Here is a 24,406-nt window from a genome sequence, read left to right on the forward strand (position 1 = left end):
AAGTTTAAGAAATTAATCAGGCACAAGGGTTGTACAGACATACGCAGAGAACCAACTGAAACAGTTGAAAACAAAGAAGTCGCCGGGTCCATATTGAATCCCAGTTCGGTTTTACAGAGAGTACTCAATGGCACTGGTCCCACACTTGCATTTATCGTGAATCATTCTCCCAGTGCAAAGCCCCCAAGAGACTAGAAAAAAAAGCACAGGTGGTGAATCCTGTATATCCAACATTGTTGCTGCAGAATTCTTGAACACACCTCGAGTTTAAATGTAATAAATTTCCTTTAGGCAGAAAAGATCCTGACGACAAACAACATGGATTTAGAAAGCACTACTCATGTGAAACAGAGCATGCCCTTTCTTCACACGATTTTGTGTGAACCATATATGAAGGGCAACCGGCAGATTCCATATTCCTAGATTTCCTGAAAGCATTTGACACTGTGTTCCACTGCAGACTGTTAATGAAGGTGTGACCATACACATTAGGTTCCCAAATATGTAAGTGGCTCAAAGACTTCTTAAGTAATAGAACCCAGTATGTTGTTCTCAATGGCAAATGTTCATCAGAAGCAAGGGAATCGTCAGGAGTGCCCCATGGAAATGTGACATGACTGCATTTATCCTCTATATGCATAAATGGTTTGACCAGCATGGTGAGCAGCAATTTGACTATTTGCTGATGACGCTATGATGATCGGGAAGGACTCATTCTCAAGTGATAGTAGGGTGATACAGGATTATTAAGACAGGATTTCTAGTTTGTGTGATTAATGTCAGCTTGCTTTAAGTAGATAAAAAAATTCTGTGACATTCGAATACAGCACTGCTCAACACTATCCTATCGAGCAAATATCAAGGCATAATGTTGCAAAGCAATATGAATTGTAACAATCACATCAGATCGGTTGTGGGAAGCCAAATGGTCAACTTCATTTTATTGGGAGGTTTATGGGAAAGTGTAGCTCACCCGTAAAGGAGATGGTGTGTGCAACGCATTTTCGAGTGCTCCTCAAGTGTTTGGGATCCCCACCAGTTTGGATTAAAGAAAGACATTGAAGTGGTAGAGAGGTGTCCTCCTAGATTTGTTAGCAGTAGATTTGATCAGCAGACAAATATTATAGAGATGGTTTGTAAACTCAAGTGAGAATCCCTGGAGGGAAGACTACATTTGTTTCACAAGGTAATATTGAAGAAATTTAGAGAACCATCATTTGTGGCCGACTGCAGAACGATGCTAATGCTACCAATTTACATTTTGCGTAATGCCCACAAATGTAAGATAAGAAAATTAGAGCTTGTACAGTGGCTTATAAACAATTACTTTTTTCCACTCACAATTAGAGCTAGGGAAAAATAAGTTCTGAATAGTAGTAGTATGTGGTACCCTCCACCATGTTCCATATGGTCACTTGTGAAGTGTGTCTGTAGGTATAATCAAGTAGATTTTTAGACATCTTGGTAGCTGTAATCTATAGAAGATTTTTCATCTGTGGCAATCTCACTTCCATAGACAGTCACCTGTCATAGTTTTCTTTGATTTTGTGGGTAAGAAAGTTGCTGGTACATCTGTATGTAGATTGGAATTGACCACAACATGTTGGGGAGTGATGCTATCCAGGGTACAATGAAGAGCTTTGTCCCACAGTCGGACTATATTTGTCTGCAGTTGACTGTAGTAAAATGGACTGTTGCGATGGTTGACATTTGGTGTGTAATAATCATTGGATATTCATCATCTTTCTCTGCAGTAGTGTACAGTTTGTGTGAGGTGTCCACAGTGGAAACATACAAGTGTGTTGTCCTCCATCCTCAAAATGTCTGTTCTTCTGCGGACGTTACACCTGCTCAAGGAGTCAGTTGTACACATATTAATACTGGGTTGTCTTTGATGGCTGCGGCATGATTCCAAGTTGACCAGTTCTATTCTTAGTGGCACATTTGACTAATGGCAGAGATTGGTGCTAAACATCAATACATGTCTTCCTTAACATTCTGTTACCTACTGAGATATGCGATTGACATTCATAGGTGCTGTTTCTTGTGTACACTAGCTGATACTTTTGGCTGCCATAAGCTACTTTAACTCTTGTCTTACTATGTGGCATAGGAGAGAGGTGAGGTCATGGTGGTCTTCCACAGCTTCCATAAGAACCCATTTGTGAGGCAGATTTCTGAACTTTGGAACTGCTACTCCTCATCCAGGTAATTCTGATATTAGCGGGAAATATCAGGAATTGAACTTAGGTCCTCCACATAGCACGGAGTGAATGACCATTAAATACCAAATTTTAATGCAACCCATTAAAGTACCTGATGTCTCAAGCAGAATAGTTATTAAAGGTTTGATTGGTGGTACATGATCATATAACAAGAATGGGATTGTTAGTACATGATCACAAGAAGATAAGTACACGTCAGGACCAGTTAATGGTCACATGGTGACCACAACACTGATTAATAGCAAGGTCCCAATTTTACCATCACTCGAACTACTGGCAAGCAGAACTGATAGTTGTCTGCTATTATAGGTGCTGGTTAATGCAGCCTTGTTTTGAAACTGGTTATATTATTTCAGTTAACAGGTTAAATGTATCAAATTATAAACTGCCAAAGTTGAGACCTCTGGATAGAACAAAGCTTCATGAAACACTCCATAGAACTATGCCACACAGTTAAAGATTACATCAGAAAAGCTTGATGTACTCAGGGGTGAAACCTAGAAACCTAACACCATAACATACGACAGAGAATAAACACACTAATATACCTCAATTGGTTCAACATTAACGCATCCATGAAAACATTACAAGCAGGTGCTGAAACATAAGATACAAATTTGCTGTAAAGGTTCACTGGCTGAATTCAAAATTAGTGAAAGGAAAGTAAAAAAGGGCTGCAAAAATAGCATTAAGTGATATGCATTATCACTAAATTTAAATAAATTCTGGTTGTTCGATGTTTCACATAGTGGCCAACATAGTTTACTGACAAAGTAAACCTATATCAACAAATGATTTGTTAACAGTCTAAAGCAAACAATCTCTGTCAACAATATTGTGGTCCACGTTTGTAATACGTAAATTGAACTAGTAAGCAAATTAGTAATATGCTAAATGTGGCATTACAATGAACATATTTGTCAAATGTTCAGAAATACATATGATCTTGTTTCAGTGTCTATTACTGGCAGTGCTGCACAATGATGCACTTAAAATTGAAAACAGTACAATGATTTTCAATTGAAAACTAGTAATATTAATTTTCCCCTGAAAACCTGGTCAGTATGTCTGCCAGGCCCCTGACAGCATGGGACTCATAGCATGCTCTGCATGTGCTGATGGATTAACTGCCTCTGTAGCATCAACATGCTTAGTCTTCACAAACATAAAAAGTATACCAGTGAAAATTAATTTGAAAGTTCACTAAAATGCACTATTTGAGTGACGTCAATGGCTCTATTGTTGTGAAGCTCATTCACATCACCTTGTTTCGGAATTTACATTTCAGAAAATGGGTTAAAATGGTGTGTAGCACTTCATTGTATAAATACATCTGTAAAAACTCTTGAAAAGTTGTTCCTGAGTGTTCCAAAGAATGAGAAGATGCATAAAATGTGGTTGCACTGCACTGTACCAGCAAAATGGCACACGACTTCCCTAACTTAATTAAAAATGCCTAGCTCTCTGATGTTAACATCAATTTACCTCCAAGATATGCTTTCCCACTGTTATAAGGAAGGATAGAGTCATTAAACAAAATTAAACTCTTAGTGAAAATTGTAGTTTGACCTTACTTCACATACATTGCTTGGTAGCTCAGTTATTAGGGTGGTAGATCATTAAATTGTATAAAGCAGTATTCAAAGATCACTGGTTCAAATGCAACCCAAAAGAATATTTTAAGTTACTTGTTAAATGACTTGACAGTCCTCTCGTATGAAAACCATATCACAATTGCAAAGCTTCAGCCCCCCAGTCAGAAAAAAGCTTATTATTTTGTTTTCCTTGCTGTTTACATGGGCTTATGTTTGCAATTGCTATTCACACACATCATGTTCGAAAAGATATTTTCTATTTAATGTAACCACACACTTTTTACTATATTGGAAACAACATCTTTTATCTTTGTGCTGTCCACCTAGAATCCCTATTGTTTAAACTTTGCAAATTTCATCATCTTATATAAAGATGAAGTAAGTCTGCATTAGACACTGATATTAGTTTACACTCACAACTATCACAGCCCTTATGTTTTTGTTACCTGCATGTTGTACATGCTTTATATCTCTTCGTATACAAAACCTCATCATCCTACACCTCGTTGTACTGTGGGAGTATGGTGATATCTTCACTATTAGCAATGCTTTCTAAAAACAATGAATTGTTTGTATGCAAAGTACATGCTTTTATCCTCAGTTGTACATTGTTCAGACTAAGATTAATTTTAATCTATATTTAATACACACCACCATTTAAACAACTCCTACAGTGAGTTCCTGCTAATGCTGTTTTTGCATTTTGTGTAAAACTTTTAAAAATGTATAACTATTCCAAGATTCAATTACATGTGGTATTCATTGTCTCACATCTGTGAGCTGTCACCCTGCTGAGTCTCTTACACATAGAAAATCAGCACTAAACTTTGCCAAGAATAATTTTATTGTGTTTTGGGTCATAGTTCATGACTAATAGTCAACAATCTATTTATAAAATATGGATTCATTTGCAAAACTTTTACAATTCCTTAGTTTTGAGCAAGTCAGCACAGAAAAGAATGTCCATCGTTGCACATATTGCCATTCTAAATGGGCGGAGTATAAATGCATTACCTTCTGGAAGTTTTCCACTGTCAGTGTTCAAAAAATTCTTTTATATTATTACTTCAAACTTTTAATTGCATTTTCTATCATTAAATAGCTAAGCTGTTTACAGTAGTAGTACATAAAAACCTAGCAACTTTGGCTAACATTCCTATAACACATTTGGGAGCATGACAGTTGAAACATGCATCTGGTCATCCTGATTAAGGTTTTCCATTATTTCCCTAAATTGCTTCAGGCAAATGCTGCAATGGTTCCTTGGAAAGGGCACAGCTGATTACAATACATGTATTGCTTTGTCTTACTCTTACGCTGTGACGTCTCCAGAGCTTAAGGCAGTAAAAGTGTGACCAAATCTTGATATTTAATGATTTTTAAGCTTTAATTGCATAAAAATAAAAGATGTTTTGTGAGAATATTGACCATAAATAGTCAGAATAATAACAATCTTAAACATATTTCTTAACACAGGAAAATAGCCTATTGTGGCCAGATAGGTACTAGAGTCCATGGAGAAAACAAGATTTCAAAACCATTAACCATAAATGCAGTCCACAAAGGATCAAAGATGATGTCCTCAGTGTGCGAGGGTTGACAACAAAATGATTAGGCCTGTGAGTATCCATAAAAAAAAAGCAGTATCCAGAAAACCAGTAAACTTGTGGTTGTCTGACATATACAGTGGTGTCAGTGAGGGATGTCGCACAGCATAAACCAAGATGGCCATCAGAGCACATGCAGCTTTGTAATTGGTATGAAGAAGCCCTGTCATTGGTAGCCATCTCTAGATCTAATGGTATCTTTGATTCAGTAGATTTATGGATGAAATCTGCTCACTGTGGCTCTATGGCCCAAAAGTATATTAAATTTAATCTAGGGAGCAAAATTCAATACTGCCAATACATGCGTACTTTGTGCTCATCATTCTGGAGTGAAGCTGACACAGTGTTATCAATATTCTACTTTTGACCCCGTATTCTGTCTGATGCCTTCCACTTCATCTTCATCTCCCCTCATCTGCACTACGCATTAATCCCTCTCATCCTGGGGATTGACTGAACTATCTTTCCTTTTTAACTTTCCTAACCTAACACTCTTTCTTCTCCAAGGAAGGAACTATAGTTCTGAAACATAGGAGAATTTCTTGCACTTTTGTGTGTCTATTGGAAGTAGTAAGAATTTCTCCCTGCTGAAGATAAGTACTGGCAAGGAATTCTGTCACATAATTATAAAACTTTAATATTGCAGGTCACCTTTGTCTGACATGTTGGAAATAACGTTACCCAAAAGTTTTCCTGAACTAACCTACATAACAGCCATAATACAATATTTAGTATAACTCCAATCTAAGCACCAAGCACAATGAAAATATCAACCTTTCCATTGATGACATATAGCAGAAAGGCCCAAACATGCAAAACTCCTTGGAAAATGATTTGGGATAATCTTACAAAGTAAGTGGGAAATTCAGCTCAAATCTATACATGCCGGATGAATTTAGTGCAGCTTTCATGTTCACTTAAGTCATAAAGTTAATTATGATTCCAGAAATTACATTCTACTCAAAGTGTGAAAGAATTATCTGTAGATAGTAGGTAAATAGTTGTTTGAGCAGGAAGCAATATTCTATTGTATCAGTATTTATCTTTTTGTACTGAGGGTATCCATGAATGTTAATTGAGCTTTTAAATCATTTTCATCCATTGCAGAAGTCCATGAGCTGTATATTTTTCATTTACACTGGATTCATTTCCAACTTTTAGGATTTTACTCTTTGAAATTAAAAAAAGACCAAAGCACACATCCTGTTAATTTTCTTAATTCATTTATGCCAAATTAATTCCAACTTCCACTGTTCACAACAACAACTCAGTAGTTCACATAACATGTAACTGCTTTCATTTAACACCAGCCATTATATTAAAAAAATTAATAATGTGTGATGCCAAGTTCTTTACTTTTGTAAAGTTGTAGTGAGAAAATTATGTATCACAAAAATGAAATGTGGTAATAAGTTTACAATAATAAATAAAATATTCCATGCTGTTTATTATGCCACACAATTTATTTTTTTATGTAAAATATTGAATTTCAACAATTGCTTTTGAAATATGAAAATTTCTGTTAGAGTCCTTAATTATTTTTAATTAATAACATTTACGGAGGTTTCATTACTTAAGGTATATTATGTGATACAACTAACTAGCTTCCCACCTTTAAACCAATGAACTAGCTTGTACACCATGTTAAAGATTATTATCCACTGAACTATTGACAATCTGAATACTCAGTCACGACATTACACAGTGTTTTATAGTACTTTCTGTTCAATAATTTTTGTAAATTTTGTACAAATAATGTATTACATGAGTTAATTAACATATTCCCAGATTAGAAATTTTTGTTTAACAGAGCGGAAATGTCAGCCCTAAATTTGAAATTATCGTAATCTTGCAAATGAAGTAAAATAACCAACTTTGTTGACTGCAGGATACACAGTTATTCCAAATAGTGTTAAATTATGAATAGTAGATGCTAAACAAATAAACATAATAATAAATATCTGATAACATAATAAAAGATATGATGATGTATCAAATAATGCACTAAAGATCATGTATTGTCTACTTCTGTATGAAATCTAAAGCTGTTAAATTACGTCAGCTACCTTAAAGGTGAAAATACTATGTTAATTATGTATTTAAAATTATTTTATTCCACATTAACTTAGTGTACAATGTTGTTGTGAGGAATTGCTGAACACATAAACACTGTCTTCAAAAGTATCAGGACACCTGGCTCAAAATGACTTAAAAGTTTGTGGCACCCTCCATCGGCAATGCTGGAATTCAATATGGTGTTGGCCCACACTTAGCCTTGATGACAGTTCCACTCTCACAGGCTTACATTCAGTCAGGTGGTGGAAGGTTTCTTGGGGAATGGCAGCCCATTCTTCATGGAGTGTTGCGCTGAGGAAAGGTATCGATGTTGGTGGGTGCGGCCTGGCACAAAGTCAGCGTTCCAAAACATCCCAAAGGTGTTCCATAGGATTCAGGTCATAGCTCTGTGCAGGCCAGTCCCTTACAGGGATGTTATTGTCATGTAACCACTCCGCCACAGGCCGTGCATTATGAAAAAGAGCTCAATCATGTTGAAAGATGCAATCGCCATCCCCGAATTGCTCTTCAACAGAGGGAACAAGAAGGTGCTTAAAACCCGAAAGCGTTACGGAGATGATAGATAAACTCCAGTGGAAGACTCTGCAGGAGAGACGCTCAGTAGCTCGGTACGGGCTTTTGTTAAAGTTTCGAGAACATACCTTCACCGAAGAGTCAAGCAGTATATTGCTCCCTCCTACGCATATCTCGCAAAGAGACCATGAGGATAAAATCAGAGAGATTAGAGCCCACACAGAAGCATACCAACAATCCTTCTTTCCACGAACAATAAGAGACTGGAATAGAAGGGAGAACCGATAGAGGTACTCAGGGAACCCTCCGCCACACACCGTCAGGTGGCTTGTGGAGTGTGGATGTGAATGTAGATGTAGATGTAGATGAACATCAATTAAGGCCTGTGCTGTGATAGTGCCATGAAAAATATGACCACACCACACCATAACACGACTGCCTTCAAATTTTACTGTTGGCACTACACACGCTGGCAGATGATGTTCACCAGGCACTCATCATATCCACACCCTGCCATCAGATCGCCACATTGTGTACCATGATTTGTCACTCGACACAACATTTTTCCACTGTTCAATTATCCAATGTTTATGCTCCTTATACCAAGTGAGGTGTCATTTGGCATTTAACGGCATGATGGGTTTTATGGTCAAGCAGCTGCTCATAAGCCACACAAGTTTTCATACCTCCTGCCTAACTGTCATAGTACTTGCAGTGGATCCTGATGGAGTCTGGAATCCAGTGTGATAGTCTGAATAGATATATGCCTATTACACATTATGACCCTCTTCAGCTGTCAGCGCTCTCTGCCAGTCAACAGACGAGGTTGGCCTGTACGCTTTTGTGCTGTACATGTACCTTTACATTTCCACTTCACTATCACATCAGAAACAGTGGACCTAGGGATGTTTAGGAGTGGGGAAATCACATACAGATATATGACACAAGTGACATGCAATCACCTGACCATGTTCGAAGTCCGTGAATTCTACGGAATGCTCCATTCTGCTCTCTTACAATGTCTAATGACTACTGAGGTCGCTGATATGGAGTACCTGGTAGCAGGTGGCAGCACAATGCACCTAATATGAAAAACATATGTTTTTGGGGGTGTCCGGATACTTTTCATCACATAGTGTAAGTGTAATACTAATACTCAAACTGCAGAAAAGAGCAATTAGATTGGTAGACAATCTTGAATCGAGAGAATTATGTTGATTATTGCCTATAGCTACATGGTCTATTGTGCTAGACAAATTTGAGGTATGCGCCTGATGTCCTGACACAATACTAGGAAATGCAAATTGAAGCCCTTCTATATTAGACAAAAATCTCCTAAAATGCTCCATGCTAACTTAAGATACACTTTAAAAAATCTCAGAGCAATTTTATTGCAAAACCTGTTTTATAGCATACATGTTTTTTTCTTAAATGCCAGTACTCTACATTACTCTAATACTATGTAAGTAATTTTGATATGAAATATGGTGCATTACTTCATGCAGTTTGGACTTGGTTTGTGGGATATACATTGTCTGTGGACCCAATAAAAACCATTATTGTTGTTATTTACATCATCATTGTTATCCTTCAGATAACTCAGGAAATAAGTGTCATGGTAGGAAATTTGAAAATACACATATATTCCTTATAATTTTTATGAGGAGCATTGTATATAAGAATGATAAAGTAGGTAGAAAGTGTAGCAAGAAAAGAGCATGTATGTTCTTTGTTTTGATGAATAACAGTTTAGTCAATCAATTTGAGAGAGGTTGAAATACTGCTTCAGTTGTAAACTTCTTTATTTTCACACAACCAGTTTCAGACTGTTATAAGCCTATCTTCGGGTGTCGTAGCTGTGCTGTGGTCCCTGAGCACCATTTGTACTAGGTGCGGTGTGCTGACTATGAGCACAAAACATGGAGACCCTGTGTTCTGTGCTCGTAGGCAGCACACCGCACCTGGTACACACGGTGCTCGGGGACCACAGCACAGCTACAACACCTGAAGATGGGCTTATAACAGTCTGAAACCGGTCGTGTGAAAATAAAGAAATTTACAACTGAAGCAGTATTTTCAACCTCTGCTAAAATGCTCAGTTGCAGATGTTCTTCCAACAGGATTGTTTGCAATCAATTTGAGTTCATGATATTTGCTGCTCTCATTTACAAACTGTCTAATAAACAGATTATCTAGAATTGATAATCAAATTTTTCTTCAGTGAATAAATAAATAAATAGAAACAGTTAAGAAGTGTGTATAATAGAATTCTGTGGTTAACAATTTGTAATGAACGGTGATTCTGTTTCAGATGGACCATAGTGCACACCATATGATGGATCACGATATGGATCATATGAATTCTACGGATGAGGGGATGTGTGCTAACAATTCTATGATGATGGTACATTTAAATAAGCACTTAAAAAGATTTTGAAGAGTGTGTCTGAATTAGTAACTACTTTATAACAACTCTGCATTTTCCATTTTCCATTTATTGCAAAATTAATTCCCAAATTGAAACTAATGTTTTTGACACTATTTGCTTTTTTTTTGTTTCCCTGGCTAAACTGTGTAATTTTTGATTTGGTGAATCTAAAATTATATACATTTCTCATTTGAAAGATGTTATGATATTGATGATATATGTCTACTGCAGATACATTATTTTACGTTATTTCTGCTGTTTGGAGGCTGCATTACACAGTTTCCTGCTGTTTTAGACGTGACAATCCTTTCAGTAATACATACTATCATTCTCCTTGTTTTACTTTGGGAATTATACCAGTAATGATAGAGCTCACAAATCTGTAGTAACTGTCTTGGACAAGTATGTATTTTCTATTCTTAACATTCTTTCCAAAGAAAACTATTAGAAAATGGGTTTGGCATATACAGAATGGAACTAAAAACTACATTGACTATATTTTATTAAACATTAATGAAACTGAATAGAATGTGGGAGCCTAAAAGGACTTCTGGTACAAAGCAAATACTTTTGGACTAAAGGAAACCACTCTCTGAAAGTAGAAGTGGTAAGTCACCAACAGGCATACACAAAATATACCATATGGAGGGTACCACATATGGTCACTTGTGGAGTCAGTCTGTAGATATAATCAAGTAGATTTTTAGACGTCTTGGTAACTGTAATATATAGAAGATTTTTCATCTGGGGCAGTCTCACCTTCATAGATTGTCACCTCTGCCCATGCACAAGAAATTTGAGGTGAGTAGGGGTGTGTGTTTATCGCTTGCTTGGCCCTTAGGAATCCAGTCAATATGGAGCACTCCTCGGGAGTGGACACACACACACACACACACACACACACACACACACACACACACACACACACACACACACACACACACAATGTCACTGTGCTAGCATTGCAGCTCGGCTGGGGTGAGAATTGTGTGGTGTGTGGAGTGAACTGAGGTAGGTGAGAAAGGTGGGGAGTGTGAGGGAGGATTAGGGAATGGTGTCTGATAGCTGGGAAGGAGGCAGCAGATGCACGGGATAGGGATGTGACACTAGTGAACTCACTCAGGTGCAAGGTCACAAGTGGTGTACAGTATAAAATTTTATACAGTAGTGGACTGGAAAGGGGGGATACAACAGAGAGTGTGTGTGTGTGTAAGGGGGGGGGGGGGGGGGGGAAATTTTGGACAGAAGTGGTGATCGTAGGGCAGGGATAGAGGTGAGTTTGATTTGGGGGCAAGCAGATATTGAGACCAGGAGGATTACAGGACTAAAGGACCTGTTGTAGGGACAACTACCATCTATGTACTTCAGAGATAGGATGAGTAGGAGAATCTATATAACATGTATTGTGAAGCAGCCATTGGAGTTGAGCCTGTTGTGTTCAGTGGCATGTTCTGCCACTTGGCATCAATTCTGCTCTTGGGCACAATTTGGCAGTGACCATTCATACTGGTGGACAGATGGGTAGCAGTTGTGTCCATATAAAATACTATGCAGAAGATACAGCAGAGTTAGTATGCATTATGGTACTTTCACAGGTAGCCCTCCATCTGATAGGACTGGAGTAAGATGTGGCCGGGTCCTTCACAGGGGTACAAACCATGTGGCAAGGGGTAGGGAGTAAGTGTGGTGTAAGGGTGGATTAGGATTTTTGTAAATTGGGTGTGTGGCAGAATACCACACATGCCTCTAATCCCCTAACCACCCAAACTAGTTTCTAAGTAACACCTCCATCATTACCTAGTGTCACCCAGAGATGGAATAAATTAGCTATTTCATTTTCCAGACTTTGACTACATGTTAGTGCATTTGGAAATGAGGTATATCATACTCATAGTGCTTCTCACCCTTCCCAAAATATGCCTCACCCCAATTGAGCTGCAGAGCCAGCACAATGCAGTCTGCTGGGAAAATGGAGCTGTACAGGTGTGCGCATGTGGGTGTTTTGTTTACTCTGAAGGAGGAATTATTTGGAAAGCTCAGCCCCATTATTTATCTTGTTTAAGTGCCTCTTGATGACTCAATGTCTCCGCTATACTCCTTCCATTTAAAATGCAACCACGATCAGTACACACAACTTTGTGACTGGATCAAGTTTTGTGGGCCTGTGGGCTAACTCAGTCTTCTTGCTGCAAAAATGATGATGTCCATAGGTTTCCCAAGCTGCTGCAAGATCGCTATCTGCTTTTGAAATCAGACTCAACACCGTAACATTTAACTAAAAAATGTCCTTTTATTTTCTGTAACTATCATACAACTATGTACAAGAATGAGCATAATTTTGCTTCAACAGTCGCTGACCTCGAAATAAGAACCTGCCTGATGTGACTTCCACCATGCATCTTAAATTACTTTACATATGTTTACATTGCTGGTTTTACATTTCATACAAAATTACCAAAGGAGTTTTGTAGTTAACAGTTTCAGTGATGAGATAGACATTGGCATAATACAAAGCTTTCCACAAGACTATAATTTCGACATATCCTTCACGTTATGATACTCAATTATATAAACCTAATCACAAAAGCGATGGCAGTTATCAATTCTCTGCTATTTTACATCAAATGCTTTTTACTGAGCTAATGGTTTTTACTCAAAAATGTCATGAAATCTAAACTCTGCTGTTTATGTTCTGAGAATGAAGAAATGTTTTGGAATCAGATACTTTGATGAATATTTTGTCTATTTGACCACACAATAGTTCAATACAGGTTCTCAAGAATATAAGTGTTTCACTGTAACTAATAAGTATGTATACATATTATATGCATGTATACATAGCTGAAAGTCATTTACTGTGAATGAATAGATGTGCAATGTGGATACTGTAAACTGTAATTGAAATAGGTATCGAGAGATTCATTTTGTCCATTTCCTTTCTGTCACATATCACATTTGGTACTGTCCATTAACATATTCAGAGTTAAACAAAACTATTTGGAAATGTCTTTGAAAGAATGTGAAAGTGTACTAAGGAAATTTGATAAGAGAAGCAGCTGAAACAGTAGTATTATGAAGAATACTGAACATAAATGTATTTCATCAGTTTTGATGGAAAATGACACAATAACTAGCAACATAGAGAATGTGGTACAAGGATTCAAAGATTTCTTAAAATGTTTGTCTAGTTAAAGACATGAATCAGAAACCTAAATATAATAGTAATGAAGATAATGATAGTTTAAAAGTAGTGTCAGATAACATATTCAAAACTGTATCAGGTATGAAGGAAGGAAAGGAACCTGGAGATGATGATATGCAGTATAAAAGATGGGGAAAAATTAGTAAGCAACTTTATTTACAGACTGTGAGATATATATGTCTAAAAACAAAGATGATGTGACTTACCAAACGAAAGTGCTGGCATGTTGATAGACACACAAACATACACACAAAATTCAAGTTTTCGCAACCAACGGTTGCCTCATCAGGAAAGAGGGAAGGAGAGGGAAAGATGAAAGGGAGAGAGTAAGGAGTCATTCCAATCCCGCGAGCAGAAAGACTTACCTTAAGGGGAAAAAAGGACAGGTATACACTCTCTCCCGCTCGCGCGCGTGCGTGCCCACACACACACACACACACACACACACACACACACACACACACACACACACACACACACACACACACACACACACATCCGCACATACACACACACAAGCAGACATTTGTAAAGGCAAAGAGTTTGGGCAGAGATGTCAGTTGAGGCGGAAGTACAGAGGGAAAGTGTTGTTGAATGACAGGTGAGGTATGAGCGGCAGCAACTTGAAATTAGCAGAGGTTGAGGCCTGGTGGGTAATGAGAAGAGAGGATATACTGAAGGGCAAGTTCCCATCCCTGGAGTTTTGACAGGTTGGTGTTAGTGGGAAGTATCCAGATAACCCGGACGGTGTAACACTGTGCCAAGATGTACTGGCCATGCACCAAGGCATGTTTAGCCACAGGTTAATCCTCATTACCAACAAACACTGTCTGCCTGTGTCCATTCATGCAAATGGACAGTTTATTGCTGGTCATTCCCACATAGAAAGCTCCACAGTGTAGGCAGGTCAGTTGGTAAATCACGTGGGTGCTTTCACATGTGGCTCTGCCTTTGATCGTGTACACCTTCCGGGTTACAGGACTGGAGAGGGTGGTGGTGGGCGGATGCATGGGACAGGTTTAACACCGAGGGTGGTTACAAGGGTAGGAGCCAGAGGGTAGGGAAGGTCGTTTGGGGATTTCATAGGGATGAACCAAGAGGTTATGAAGGTTAGGTGGATGGCGGAAAGTCACTCTTGGTGGAGTGGGGAGGATTTCATGAAGGAACCAAAATACCCTAATTCAGTAGTTAACCTTTCTTCCAAACCTCTCTCCCTATCCGAAACCTCTGTCCTATCCAAAGGCCTTCACCTACTCCCAGATTCAACCAAACAGCCCTCGTCAAAGATTTACTATCTTAACTCATACTCTCTGCTGGAAATATCACTTTGCCATGAAGAAAAATGATCCTAATTCTACTCCTAATGATCCAACTCCCCAAGACACTATCCAAATTGAACCCTGCCTGGAACAGTTCCGTCCTCCGTCACAGCGGGACCCACCTCCTCTTCCTCAAAATCACCCTCTCCAAACCTTCCAGGAATTTCTGACTTCCAGCCTTGCCTCTCAATCCTTCTTAATAAACCTTAATTCTACTCCCAACATCACCACTGCTGAAGCCCAGGCTATCCGTGATCTGAAGGCTGACCGATCCATCGTCATTCTTCCGGCGGACAAGGGTTCCACGACCGTGGTACTTGATCTACATCTACATCTACATGACTACTCTGCAATTCACATTTAAGTGCTTGGCAGAGGGTTCATCGAACCACAATCATACTATTTCTCTACTATTCCACTCCCGAACAGCGAGCGGGAAAAATGAACACCTAAACCTTTCTGTTCGAGCTCTGATTTCTCTTATTTTATTTTGATGATCATTCCTACCTATGTAGGTTGGGCTCAACAAAATATTTTCGCATTCGGAAGAGAAAGTTGGTGACTGAAATTTCGTAAAAAGGTCTCGCCGCGACGAAAAACGTCTATGCTGTAATGACTTCCATCCCAACTCGTGTATCATATCTGCCACACTCTCTCCCCTATAACGCGATAATACAAAACGAGCTGCCCTTTTTTTGCACCCTTTCGATGTCCTCTGTCAATCCCACCTGGTAAGGATCCCACACCGCGCAGCAATATTCTAACAGAGGACGAACGAGTGTAGTGTAAGCTGTCTCTTTAGTGGACTTGTTGCATCTTCTAAGTGTCCTGCCAATGAAACGCAACCTTTGGCTCGCCTTCCCGACAATATTATCTATGTGGTCCTTCCAACTGAAGTTGTTCGTAATTTTAACACCCAAGTACCTAGTTGAATTGACAGCCTTGAGAATTGTACTATTTATCGAGTAATCGAATTCCAACGGATTTCTTTTGGAACTCATGTGGATCATCTCACACTTTTCGTTATTTAGCGTCAACTGCCACCTGACACACCATGCAGCAATCTTTTCTAAATCGCTTTGCAGCTGATACTGGTCTTCGGATGACCTTACTAGACGGTAAATTACAGCATCATCTGCGAACAGTCTAATAGAACTGCTCAGATTGTCACCCAGGTCATTTATATAGATCAGGAACAGTAGAGGTCCCAGGACGCTTCCCTGGGGAACACCTGATATCACTTCAGTTTTACTCGATGATTTGCCGTCTATTACTACGAACTGCGACCTTCCTGACAGGAAATCACGAATCCAGTCGCACAACTGAGACGATACCCCATAGCTCCGCAGCTTGATTAGAAGTCGCTTGTGAGGAACGGTGTCAAAAGCTTTTCGGAAATCTAGAAATACGGAATCAACTTGAGATCCCCTGTCGATAGCGGCCATTACTTCGTGCGAATAAAGAGCTAGCTGTGTTGCACAAGAGCGATGTTTTCTGAAGCCATGCTGATTACGTGTCAATAGATCGTTCCCTTCGAGGTGATTCATAATGTTTGAATACAGTATATGCTCCAAAACCCTACTGCAAACCGACGTCAATGATATAGGTCTGTAGTTAAATGGATTACTCCTACTACCCTTCTTGAACACTGGTGCGACCTGCGCAATTTTCCAATCTGTAGGTACAGATCTATCGGTGAGCGAGCGGTTGTATATGAGTGCTAAGTAGGGAGCTATAGTATCAGCGTAATCTGTAAGGAACCTAATCGGTATACAATCTGGACCTGAAGACTTGCCCGTATCAAGCGATTTGAGTTGCTTCGCAACCCCTAAGGTATCTACTTCTAAGAAACTCATGGTGGCAGATGTTCGTGTTTCAAATTCTGGAATATTCCATTCGTCGTCCCTGGTGAAGGAATTTCAGAAAACTGCGTTCAATAACTCCGCTTTAGCGGCACAGTCGTCGATAACAGTACCATCGGCACTGCGCAGCGAAGGTATTGACTGCGTCTTGCCACTTGTGTACTTTACATACGACCAGAATTTCTTCGGATTTTCTACCAAATTTCGAGACAATGTTTCGTTGTGGAACCTATTAAAGGCATCTCGCATCGAAGTACGTGCTAAATTTCACGTGTCTGTAAATTTTAGCCCATCTTCGGGATTTCGCGTTCTTCTGAACTTCGCATGCTTTTTCCGTTGCCTCTGCAACAGCGTTCGGACCTTTTTTGTGTACCCCGGGGGATCCGTTCCATCTCTTACCAATTTATGAGGTATGAATATCTCAATTGCTGTTGCTACTATATCTTTGAATTTGAGCCACATGTCGTCTACATTCGCATAGTCAGTTCGGAAGGAATGGAAATTGTCTTTTAGGAAGGCTTCTAGTGGCACTTTATCCGCTTTTTTAAATAAAATTATTTTGCGTTTGTTTCTGATGGATTTGGAAGAAATGGTATTGAGCCTAGCTACAATGACCTTGTGATCACTAATCCCTGTATCAGTCATGATGCTCTCTATCAGCTCTGGATTGTTTGTGGCCAAGAGGTCAAGTGTGTTTTCGCAACCATTTAAAATTCGCGTGGGTTCGTGGACTAACTGCTCGAAATAATTTTTGGAGAATGCATTTAGGACAATCTCTGAAGACGTTTTCTGCCTACCACCGGTTTTGAACAAGTATTTTTGCCAACATACCGAGGGTAGGTTGAAGTCCCCACCAACTATAACCGTATGAGTGGGGTATTTATTTGTTACGAGACTCAAACTTTCTCTGAACTGTTCCGCAACTGTATCATCGGAGTCTGGGGGTCGGTAGAAGGAGCCAATTATTAACTTAATTCGGCTGTTAAGTATAACCTCCACCCACACCAATTCGCACGGAGTATCTACTTCGACTTCACTACAAGATAAACCACTACTGACAGACACAAACACTCCACCACCAATTCTGCCTAATCTGTCTTTCCTGAACACCGTCTGAGACTTCGTAAAAATTTCTTCAGAACTTATTTCAGGCTTTAGCCAGCTTTCTGTACCTATAACGATATCAGCTTCTGTGCTTTCTATTAGCGCTTGAAGCTCAGGGACTTTTCCAGCGCAACTACAACAATTTACAACTATAATTCCGACTGTTCCTTGATCCAAGCACGTCCTGTAATTGCCAAGCACCCTTTGACATTGCAGCCCATCCCGCACTTTCCCGAGGCCTTCTAACCTAAAAAACCGCCCAGTCCACGCCACACAGCCTCCGCTACCCGTGTAGCCGCCAGCTGAGTGTAGTGAACTCCTGACCTATTCAGCGGAACCCGAAACCCCACCACCCTATGGCGCAAGTCAAGGAATCTGCAGCCAATACGGTCGCAAAACCGTCTGAGCCTCTGATTCAGACCCTCCACCCGGCTCTGCACCAAAGGTCCGCAGTCGGTTCTGTCAACGATGCTGCAGATGGTGAGCTCTGCCTTCATCTCGTAAGCAAGACCGGCAGCCTTCACCAAATCAGATAGCCGCTGGAATCCAGAGAGAATTTCCTCAGATCCAAAGCGACACACGTCATTAGTGCCGACATGTGCCACCACCTGCAGCTGGCTGCACCCTGTGCTCTTCATGGCATCCGGAAGGACCCTTTCCACATCAGGAATGACTCCTCCCGGAATGCACACGGAGTGCACACTGGATTTCTTCCCCTCCTTAGCCGCCGTATCCCTAAGGGGCCCCATAACGCGCCTAACATTGGAGCTCCCAACTACCAGTAAGCCCTCCCTCTGCGATTGCCCGGACCTTGAAGGCTGAGAATGATCCTCTGAAACAGGGCAGGCAGCTGCATCTGGCTCAGCCAGAGACAGTGCCTGAAACCGGTTTGTCAGACGCACCGGGGAGGCTTTCTGATCAGCCTCCGGGGACGCCTTTCGCTGCCTGCCACGCTTTGGAACGACCTCCCAATCAACCACAGGCGTGGGCTCAGCCCCACTGCGGGCAGCAACTGGGGCAACCACAGCGGCAGACCGATCTGGGGACAGACGGGGCGAGGTTGACATCCCCGTGATACCCGAGTCCGGCTCCCCACAGTGGTGCCCATTGGCAACAGCCTCAAGCTGCGCGACCGAAGTCAGCGCCGATTGCAGCTGTGAGCGAATGGATGCCAAGTCAGCCCTCATCCGAACACAGCAATCGCAGTCCCTGTCCATTCTAATCGATGTTCAACAACAGTTACCGAAACACGAGTCCGTGCCTAGATAACGCAAGCGGAACACGCAAAGAATGTATCAACTAACCTGTACAAATGCCTAACGACTGCGCTACAATCTGCTGAATTTACGATTACAGTAACTAAAACTCGAAATTGCACCTCCTATACGAAACTCACACGCAATTTAAATAAGAATCTACGAAGTAAACACTAAAGCGCGATGCTACAACTGTCAAATACTATAATACGCCCTAAATATATGAATTAAACAATGCAAGTACCCAAAAACACGCAAAGAAATTAATTAAACTATCTAACAAATAGGTAAGCTAGGGTTATACGACTTGCTGCTGCAGCTGCTTACCCAACGGCGGATCATCGGGAGTATGTGGCTGAGGGACTGCGTCAGCTTTCAGACAACACTACGTACAAAGTTTGCCAATGTAATCCCATTCCTGATGTCCAGGCAGAACTTCAAGGAATCCTCAGAACCTTAGGCCCCCTACAAAACCTTTCACCTGACTCCATCAACCTCCTGACCCCACCGACACCAAGCACCCCTACCTTCTTCCTAAAATTCACAAACCCAATCATCCCGGCTGCCCTATTGTAGCTGGTTACCAAGCCCCCACAGAATGTATCTCTGCTTACGTAGATCAACACCTTCAACCCATTACATGCAGTCTCCCATCCTTCATAAAAGACACCAAGAACTTTCTCGAACACCTGGAATCCTTACCCAATCTGTTACCCCTGGAAACCCTCCTTGTAATCATTTATGCCACTTCCTTATACAAAAATATTCGGCACGTCCAGGGACTCACTGCGATGGAGCACTTCCTTTCACGCCAATCATGTGCAACCCTACCTAAAACCTCTTTCCTCATTAACTTAGCCAGCTTCATCCTGAGTGACAACTTCTTCACTTTCGAAGACCAGACATACCAACAATTAAAGGGAACAGCCATGGGTACCAGGATGGCCCCCTCGTATGCCAACCTATCTATGGGTCACTTAGAGGAAGGCTTCTTGGTTACCCAGGCTTGCCAACCCAAAGTGTGGTACAGATTTATTGATGACATCTTCATGATCTGGACTCACAGTGAAGAGGAACTCCAGAATTTCCTCTCCAACCTCAACTCCTTTGGTTCCATCAGATTCACCTTGTCCTACTCCAAATCCCATGCCACTTTCCTTGACGTTGACATCCATATGTCCAATGGCCAGCTTCACACGTCCATCCACATCAAACCCACCAACAAGCAACAGTACCTCCATTATTACAGCTGCCACCCATTCCACATCAAACGTTCCCTTCCCTACAGCCTAGGTCTTCGCGGCAAACGAATCTGCTCCAGTCCGGAATCCCTGAACAATTACACCAACAACCTGAAAACAGCTTTCGCATCCTGCAACTACCCTCCCGACCTGGTACAGAAGCAAATTACCAGAGCCTCTTTCTCATCTCCTCAAACCCAGAACCTCCCACAGAAGAACCCCAAAAGTGCCCCACTTGTGACAGGATACTTTCCGGGACTGGATCACACTCTGAATGTGGCTCTCCAGCAGGGATATGACTTCCTCAAATCCTGCCCTGAAATGAGATCCATCCTTCATTAAATCCCTCCCACTCCACTAAAAGTGTCTTTCCGCCGTCCACCTAACCTTCATAACCTCTTGGTTCATCCCTATGAAATCCCCAAACCACCTTCCCTACCCTCTGGCTCCTACCCTTGTAACCGCCCCTGGTGTAAAACCTGTCCCATGCACCCTCCCACCACCACCACCACCACCACCACCACCACCTACTCCAGTTCTGTAACCTGGAAGGTGTACACGATCAAATGCAGAGCCACGTGTGAAAGCACCCACGTGATTTACCAACTGACCTGCCTACACTGTGAGGCTTTCTATGTGGGAATGACCAGCAACAAACTGTCCAGTCGCATGAATGGACACAGGCGGACAGTGTTTGTTGGTAATGAGGATCACACTGTGGCTAAACATGCCTTGGTGCACAGCCAGCACATCTTGGCACAGTGTTACACCGTCCGGGTTATCTGGATACTTCCCACTAACACCATCCTGTCAGAACTCCAGAGATGGGAACTTGCCCTTCAGTATATCCTCTCTTCTCATTACCGACCAGGCCTCAACCTCCGCTAATTTCAAGTTGCTGCCACTCATACCTCACTTGTCATTCAACAACACTTTGCCTCTGTACTTCCGCCTCGACTGACATCTCTGCCCAAACTCTTTGTCTTTACAAATGTCTGCTTGTGTGTGTATGTGCAGATGTGTGTGTGTGTGTGTGTGTGTGTGTGTGTGTGTGTGTGTGTGTGTACGTGTCTTTTTTTCCCCCCTAAGGTAAGTCTTTCCACTCCAACCCACATCCTTTCATCTTTCCCTCTGCTTCCCTCTTTCCTGATCAAGCAAACTTTGGTTGTGAAAGCTTGAATTTTGTGTGTATGTCTGTGTTTGTTTGTGTGTCTATCAACATGCGAGCGCTTTTGTTTGGTTAGTCACGTCATGTTTGTTTTTAGATATATTTTTACCACGTGGAATGTTACAAAAAGGTATGGCCAAACTTTCAGGAAACATTTCTCACACACATATGAAGGAAAGATGTTATGTGGACATGTGTCCGGAAATGCTTAATTTCCACATTAGAGCTCATTTTGGTTTCATCAGTATGTACTATACTTCCTTGATTTGCCGCCAGTTGGCCCAATTGAAGGAAGGTAATGTTGACTTCGATGCTTGTGCTGACATGCGACTCATTGCTCTACAGAACTAGCATCAAGCACATCAGTACATAGCATCAACATGTTAGTTTTCATCACAAATGTGGTTTTGCAGTCAGTGCAATGTTTACATATGTGGAGTTGGCAGATGCCCATTTGATGTATGGATTAGCACGGGGCAATAGCCGTGGCGTGGTACGTTCGAAGCAATTGATTGGCGTCTTAGGGAGCACGGAACATTCCAGCCTATGGCTCGCGACTGTGGAAAACCTAGAATGATGAGGACACCTGCAATGGACGAGGCAATTCTTCGTGCAGTTGACGATAACCCTAATGTCCGCGTCAGAGAAGTTGCTGCTGTACAAGGTAACGTTGACCACGTCACTGTATGGAGAGTGCTACAGTAGAACCAGTTGTTTCCGTACCATGTACAGCGTGTTCAGGCACTATCAGCAGCTGATTGGCCTCCACGGATACACTTCTGCGAATGGTTCATCCAACAGTGTGTCAATCCTCATTTCAGTGCAAATGTTCCCTTTATGGATGAGGCTTCATTCCAACATGATCAAATTGTAAATTTTCACAATCAACATGTGTGTGCTGATGAGAATCCGCACGCAATTGTGCAATCACGTCATCAACAAAGATTTTCTGTGAACGTTTGGGCAGGCATTGTTGGTGATGTCTTGATTGGGCCCCATGTTCTTCCACATGTGCTCAGTGGAGCATGTTATCATGATTTCATACGGGATACTCTACCTGTGCTGCTAGAACATGTGCCTTTACAAGTACGACACAACATGTGGTTCATGCACGATGGAGCTCCTGCACATTTCAGTCGAAGTGTTCGTACGCTTCTCAACAACAGATTTGGTGACCGATGGTTTGGAAGAGGCGGACCAATTCCATGGACTCCACGCTCTCCTGACCACAACCCTCTTGACTTTCATTTATGGGGGCATTTGAAAGCTCTTGTCTACACATCCCCGGTACCAAATGTAGAGACTCTTCGTGCTCGTATTGTGGACGGCTGTAATACAATACGCCATTCTCTAGGGCTGCGTCAGCACATCAGGGATTCCATGCGATGGAGGGTGGATGCATGTATCCTCACTAACGGAGGACATTTTGAACATTTCCTGTAACAAAGTGTTTGAAGTCACCCTGGTACGTTCTGTTGCTGTGTGTTTCCATTCCATGATTAATGTGATTTGAAGTGAAATAATAAAATGGAAAGTAAGCATTTCCGGACACATTTCCACATAACATATTTTCTTTCTTTGTGTATGAGGAATGTTTCCTGAAAGTCTGGCCATACCTTTTTGTAACACCATATATATATATATAATCTCCCATGTGGAGTTTCCCTCTATTTTTTATATATAATCATTCCTGTACCTTTACATGTACTTCATCAGGATAGTGGGAAGGCATCGGGTAAAGAAATTCTGTATCACCAAAATTATTCTCAACAGCCCTAGAGAAACTTTTTGGACTATTAAACTGAGATAATGTGGAAACAATATTTGTTAATGAATCATACTTGAACCACTTCATTTTGAAAATCGCATTGTGCTGTTTTCTTTTGGTGCAGGTATGCTTAAACAACAAAAGGGAGAAATTACTGGAACAAGTTTGAAAGTAGGCTTGAAAATATAATATAATGAGACTAAAATAATGTACAATCACCAATTAAAAACTGAAACTGTACAGCTTGGCAGTAAAGTCATGCTCTAATGTGCTTGTCCTTTCCCACCTCATTCTTTCTAAAGAATACACTTTCTCTTAAGTGGCTCTCCGGTCTCACTAAACTAAAAAATAATACTACAGTTGTAAGATAGTATGATAGTGACCAGCCTTATTTTACCTTTAAAGGCCCCACAGCCACGGACTATCACCCTACTATACTTTCATAGACTTTCTCACTACATCATACCCTATGAGGTCTACTATACTTGCTTGGCCTTCTATCTACTTCAGTCTTGAAGATCTATGGCTCATTCATTGTGTTGGAAAAATGCATGCAGTTTATCAAGAAACAAGCTTGGCCACAGTAAAACATATAAGGGTTCTTCAGAGAACTAAAAGAATAGACTAACTACATTAAATGAAACATACGATTAGAAATAGAACTAAAATACAGTCTTGGTCTACTTTAATAGAGGAGCTGATTTGTGGAGAAATAACAAAATAGTTTTTTCCACACTTGCAAATGCTGCCCCCGGTATTCAAAACTTATTTATGTTGTTGTTTGTCACTCTCCAGTCTGTGTTCAAAAACTCACCTGTTCAGTTCTGTCTTACTTCAACCCTCACTATGCTAGAATACCTGAGTTTTTCGACCCAGTAACAATCTAATACAGGCATGGTTTTTCAGATTTTTACCTTTGTGCCAGTTATATGGCTGCTTGCTGCCAAAAACTGCACTCATCGACCGCATCTCCAGTATCCTCTTGCACTGCCTGTGCTAGAACTTGGCAAATGCCAGTTTTCTTCTCTCCTCCAAGATTGAG

At 40.9% G+C, this 24,406-nt stretch overlaps 1 protein-coding gene across 1 annotated transcript in view; it reads left to right on the top strand.

Moving 5' to 3' along the window:
• LOC126298949 (high affinity copper uptake protein 1-like) overlaps nt 1–24,406 on the top strand; it is a 175,352-nt gene that overhangs the window by 115,877 nt on the left and 35,069 nt on the right. The window contains exon 2 of the mRNA XM_049990553.1: nt 10,328–10,420. Coding sequence (XP_049846510.1) covers nt 10,328–10,420 — 93 coding nt within the window. The remainder of the gene's footprint in view (nt 1–10,327; nt 10,421–24,406) is intronic.

The sequence above is a fragment of the Schistocerca gregaria genome, chromosome X, assembly GCF_023897955.1.
Source record: "Schistocerca gregaria isolate iqSchGreg1 chromosome X, iqSchGreg1.2, whole genome shotgun sequence".
In the NCBI taxonomy this organism is placed as follows: Eukaryota; Metazoa; Arthropoda; class Insecta; order Orthoptera; family Acrididae; genus Schistocerca; species Schistocerca gregaria.